The 6,155-nt window shown below is 34.0% G+C and overlaps 1 protein-coding gene across 2 annotated transcripts; it reads left to right on the forward strand.

Annotated features, from left to right (window-relative positions):
* Positions 1-1,619: 1,619 nt before the first annotated feature.
* Positions 1,620-3,301, forward strand: LOC108376141 (uncharacterized). Of its 2 annotated transcripts, XM_017632323.1 has the most exons (6): positions 1,620-1,758; positions 1,824-1,922; positions 2,010-2,030; positions 2,176-2,388; positions 2,445-2,556; positions 3,140-3,301. In XM_017632323.1, exons 2-6 carry the CDS (start codon positions 1,917-1,919, stop codon positions 3,223-3,225), a joined length of 438 nt encoding a protein of 145 aa, XP_017487812.1. In that variant the 5' UTR covers positions 1,620-1,758; positions 1,824-1,916; the 3' UTR covers positions 3,226-3,301. The 2 variants fall into 2 exon arrangements, 1 of the variants encoding a protein (XP_017487812.1); XR_001849238.1 differs by lacking the exons at positions 1,620-1,758; positions 1,824-1,922; positions 2,010-2,030; positions 2,176-2,388; positions 2,445-2,556 and adding exons at positions 2,620-2,721; positions 2,867-3,084.
* The last annotated feature ends 2,854 nt before the right edge of the window (positions 3,302-6,155 follow it).

Raw genomic sequence — 6,155 nt, forward strand, 5'->3', positions numbered from 1 at the left:
TTTTGTAGGGGCGTTTCATTCGGGTGTCCTCAGTAGACAACCGTCCTCTCGTTTGCAGCGGAGTACGAATTTCACGTATCTCGCAACTGCTTCCCACTTTTCTGCGCTGGAAATCATTATCCCAACTATGTTGTCCGGAGTAATGTCTCCGTGTCTTTCTTCCAACATTCTGCGCGAAATCAAGAAGTGTTCGCAGGTGAAGAATGTGTGGTACACGTTATCTTCGACGTTTCCACAGTAGTGACAGAACGGTGAGTCCACCCTTCCCATTCTATGAAGATATTCTCGGAAGTAACCATGACCGGTGAGGAATTGCGTCAGGTAGAAATCGACTTCCCCATGTGGTCTGTTCAGCCATGTTTGAAGGTCGGCTATCAGGGAGTGTGTCCATCGACCTTTTGTGCTCGCGTTCCAGTTTTGTTGCCACTGCTGGATCAGTTGCTCGCGCGCCCTTGTTATTATTATTATTGTTATTATTATTATTGTTATTATTATTATTGCTATTAAAACCCAACAAAATTTTACAGCAGCTATTTTTGCATTTAGATGAACGTACCAGATTATCGGCTAATACAGAAAATATTTCCAAACTAGGCCAGTTTGATATTAATTTCGAAAAAGGAAAAGACTCATTTTGCTTTTGTAAAAAGGTAGGTATTTTGTTTTGCTTTGCTGTTCGTTTTCGTCTCAATAAAATATAAAAAGTGCATATTTTATAAAAATATTTTAAGGAAGATTTTCTGAATTTGCGGTTTTGTCGGGAGTATCGGGAAAGAATTTTGATCCAGTTCCGTGCGTTAAATTTTTACAGACCTTCCCGACACCGCCCATCTTGAATCAGTACCGTGGGTCCCGATATTCGGTACCCATCTATAATTGAGAGCTATTCTTAAAATGTATGGTTAGATTTGCTTCATCTTTAGAACACACAATAGCAACATAAAATTTGGTGCAATTCGGTAACTCAATCATGTGATGCAAAAATATTGGGCTTTAGGCGCAATCTTGACAAAAAACCTGTAAAACCGCGGCTAGAGAACGAAATATTATATTTTGTTTTACACCTTCGAGGTACTTAAACTCCAGCGATTCTGATGAAAAGGATGAGGAGTTTATGCAGATGTTGGCAATTTAGTTTTTATGTTCCAAGGGGTTCTCAGACCAATATAATCGAAAAATTTATTTACAGTATGGATTGGTATTTGTTTAACATAATAGTCAGTGAAGAGCCGTTAGGCATCTCATCTATACATACAAATACATATGTACATATGCATATTTTTTGTAAATGAAAATTGGGATTCCTTTCTCGGTATAATTTCGAAAGCTACTAAGAAATTTGGATTTAAGTTTTCCTATAAATTTTGGTGGGGGACTTCAAAATCGTCATTAGCATAAAGGGGGAGGATATTGGTGATAAGCAAAATTTAAAAGTGTATGAAAAAATGTGTAATTTCGACAACTGGGCGATACTAGTACTAATAATAATAGCAATAATAATAATAACAACAATAATAATAACAATAATAATAATAACAATAATAATAATAATAACAATTATAATAATTTTACATGGAACCGAGTGCAGAGGGTCGCCAGTCCCAAACATATGCAAGCCCGGATGATAAGTTTTTTTTACATAAAATAACATTATTTATAATGTTTCTTACATTTTAGTCAAAATAAAGAAAAGGTGTTTCAAAGCAGCGCACTTAAACCAGGCGGAAAGGGGACCAAAAGCTGTCGTGGCAAGCAGTGGTATTTTATATTTAAGAAATAGTTTATTTTGTTTTTTACTAATTACCATTCTATTATTACTATAGATTTCTTACAAAAATTTAAGGCGATTTTGGAGTTGCAAAACGAATAAATGGACGCGATATTAATCAATCAGAAAAACATGATAGATATTTATTATGCTTGTAATTTATTTGTTACAATTCGCTTACTATCTTCTTATATATAACAGCAAATAACAATCAGCTCATCCAACAGTTACTTGATTAAAGTTTCAGGAACATGACCAAAATGTAAGTAATAGAGCTTTGATAACATGTATGTATGTATATGCAGCCACTTTCCCGATTTCAATGTCTTGTCCAATTAAACAAATTTGTTCCTTTTTCATTTAATAATAATTACAAATAATAATATGTTAATAAATATATTTTCTAGTGTACTCATAAAGCTGATCTAATGGCTCAAAATAAGACGCTGAGAGAAGTGAAAGTGTCCTCTCAAAACACAGAAAAGCTTGTGTGCCGCATGACAGGGGAGACATGCGATAAGATTTTAAATGGGATCGCCAGTGTGATGCCGTTCTCTTCCACAACGGCCGTTATAGACATGGAGCAAAAGCTGGACACAAAAGAATACGCGCAATCGATGGTATGTACTTTCTATAACTTAAAATAAAATTTAAACTAACAAAAATATTTCAAAAGACGACATACCTGCTGAAAGTAAAGAGAGTATCAAATGATGTTGGTAGTGTGATCAAAAAGATTTTTTCTGACGAAACATTATACCATTTTAATTGGGACATCAATCTACGAGGTTTGCATTCCAAATATTTATTGGTAAATATTCCTTTACACATTTACTCATNATAATTTATTTGTTATATTACAATTCGCTTACTATCTTATTATATATAACAGCAAATAACAATCAGCTCATCCAACAGTTACTTGATTAAAGTTTCAGGAACATGACCAAAATGTAAGTAATAGAGCTTTGATAACATGTATGTATGTATATGCAGCCACTTTCCCGATTTCAATGTCTTGTCCAATTAAACAAATTTGTTCCTTTTTCATTTAATAATAATTACAAATAATAATATGTTAATAAATATATTTTCTAGTGTACTCATAAAGCTGATCTAATGGCTCAAAATAAGACGCTGAGAGAAGTGAAAGTGTCCTCTCAAAACACAGAAAAGGTTGTGTGCCGCATGACAGGGGAGACATGCGATAAGATTTTAAATAATAAAGAGAGTATCAAATGATGTTGGTAGTGTGATCAAAAAGATTTTTTCTGACGAAACATTATACCATTTTAATTGGGACATCAATCTACGAGGTTTGCATTCCAAATATTTATTGGTAAATATTCCTTTACACATTTACTCATTTAGACGTCTTCAAACAAAAACGAAACTTAGAATTTGAAAGAGGAGTGAGAAAAGCAGTAGGAATGAGTCATCACCGACTCAAGCAATAGAAATACCACGAGAAAAAGTTGAAACAGAATGCAAAAGTTAAAATCTAGTTTATAATACAATTTTATAAAACCAAACCTTTAACAATTTTTACGGTCGACGTAATACTTTCTTATTGTTGCTTTTTTCCGTTCATTCAAATAAAATACTGAAATAATATACTAGCCAGGAATACCCTCTATCCTACAAAACGATGGCCTAAAGCTGTAAAGCTTTTTTTTTAATTATACTAATTCCACTTGCAAGTACACTCAAAATTCTTTAAAAAAATTACCATATTTACTATTTCTGTTTTTTTTTCGAACAAAGTTTTAAACTTCGAGTTTAAGGCATCCAAACGGCGATGCACTGAATTAGATCTAGTGATGCGTTTCGGGATGAGCTTCGGCTACTTTACGGATGCGTTTGGGAGCGGTATAACCATGTTGGCGTGGGGAAACAGTATACTTTGTACGTATGTGCATTGCGATTGGTAGACCGGAAGATTGTCCATGTATCACTAAATTGGAAGGCTCCTACAATAATTAAAATTTTTTTTTTGAATTCATTCATATTGCTGACCTCATTTGGCAATCCGATATTAACTATTCTAAAAGTAATGAATTACATTGATTTTTTTTTGTATTATATCTATACTTAATGGTTTAATGACTGAAGTAAATATAATATGTTTAAATGTATTTATACGTATATTAAACTATCGACATTTTTTACTTTATAAAAGAAAGGTTAATAAATATATACAAATTCTAAAAATATAAAACGTAATTTGTATTTCTCAATTATTTAACTAATCAGACCTGATGTAATATTATTTCAGTTATGACTGATCAGTTCTTACTGATGTATACATCAGACCTGTTAAATCGGATTTATTATACATCAGGACTGCACAATCATTACTGCCCGATTTTTACATCACCACTGATCAATCAGCACTGCCTCATTTATACATCAGGATTGATCAATCAGATGTACCTGTTTTTAACAACAGGACTGACCAATCAGATCTGCCTGATATATATATCAGTACTGACTAGTCAGGTCTGCCGAATTTTTTTATCAGTACTGTTGAATCAGATCTGCCTTCTTTGTACGTCAAAACTGACTTGAGCAGGTATTTGGAGTGAGCAGTGCCATCATATATTCTGGAAGTGGCTGAACCCTATATGTTGAAAAAGGATGCAAGATCACATGTACACAAAGAAATCGGTCAACTTTTGCATATAACCCTTCAATTCTGACGTGAAATATGATGCTAAAAGCCTGCAGATCTCCCAGTCAGTTGACCAGTCATATGACCGACAGATGTCTTGTAGGCATGATTTCCTCGCACACAGTCTCATTCATTGAATCAGTTTTATGCAATGGTCGGCATACTAGCCCCTACAAGAAAAGGACATTTTAGACTGACCGATTCTCAATACACTCAAACAAAATCCAATACACATAAAAAACGCTGTAAAATTTCCCCACAATTTTAAGGCAGTAAAAAAGAGACCTTAAGTTGACATCAATCGAGGCCATATGATGAAAAGGGATGCAAGGTCACATGTACACAAAAGAACTTGTCAGATTTTTCAGAAATCCCTGCAATTCTGACGCAAAATATGATCCCAAAAGGCTGCAGATCTCCCAGCCAGAGGACCAGTCATATGGCCGGCAGATGTCTTGTAGGGGCGCATTTAAACGATTCTATAAGAGGCAGTGTTGCCAAGTTTTGAATTTGAAAAAGCACTAAAACCCAAGAAAAGTCGCGTTTTTTCTCGAAGAAAGCACCAAATTTCTATTAGAGTATTTAATAGAATATATATGCATGAAAAATTGTATTGTTGGGATGCCGGTCTAAATTAATAAAAATCAATGTTTTTTGCTCGACGGTCGAATTTATTCTGTTTTCTATAAATTCAAGTATTTTCGGTTAAGCGATGTTAAGACTCTAGTTCTTATTTTCTAATTTGCAGCGTTGCCATTTCGCTTAGATGTAAGCAAAATGTATTAATTTTTCATAACTGTTTAAATATTACAATTTTCTTCGTTTGGCGTAATTTTTTTCTACGATTCCAATCAAACGAAAGCAATAACCAGAAATGAAGTTTCATTAACTATGTGGTAGTTTAAATCTACACAGCAGCCCCTTATGATTTTGTGAACTAAAGGAACATAAAATTTTTTTCTTTCGACCGCTTAACACCTGAAACATAACGAAACTTGTTTTTTCTTTTTAAAATTTTTTATTTGAGCGTATTCACTGGCGCATAGTGGCAAAAATATTTTTATGTCAAAAAAGCTGTATACTCTTCAAATCCCACCCGATTTTGTTTATTCTCTTTTTTCAGAAGTTTCGTTAGATATTAATTTTACTGTTAGGAGATGCTACTGCTTTTTTGAATGGTCGTAAAAAAAATAACAAATTCGGGCCAAACTAAAGGTCTAAAAGGCGATCCCTGGTCCCAGCAATGGCAAATTAACGAATGTAATTCTGACATGATTGTTGATAAACATATGCTCACCCGCGTATGATTGTCATTGTGACATGTTTTTATTTAGATTTTTGTAAAGTTGCTTAAAAAACTTACGATTTCTACAAATTTTGCCCCTTTTTTTCCTAAGATTTACAGATTTGGTGCCTTCGAACTAAAATCAAAAGCTCCAAAAAACGCACCAAGCACTAAACTCTAAAATTTTCGCGTTTTGAATAAAGAAAAGCACTCAATTTAGTGCGAAAAGCGCCAAGTTGGCAACAGTGATAAGTGGGTATGTGTGCATTGCTCAGCTGGCGCTTATCGTATGTGAAACACAGATGTGCTCAGAGAGCGCTCAGCATTATTTAGGGGTGGCTCACAAGCATGAATATTGTTACGATTATCCTTGAAACCTTGAGGGATTTCCCAAATATCTTGCGGCTCGTATCGCTGGATTGTTAAATAAA

This window comes from Rhagoletis zephyria, unplaced genomic scaffold (genome assembly GCF_001687245.7).
Source record: "Rhagoletis zephyria isolate East Lansing unplaced genomic scaffold, Rhagoletis_zephyria_1.1 Rzeph_scaffold_09941, whole genome shotgun sequence".
In the NCBI taxonomy this organism is placed as follows: Eukaryota; Metazoa; Arthropoda; class Insecta; order Diptera; family Tephritidae; genus Rhagoletis; species Rhagoletis zephyria.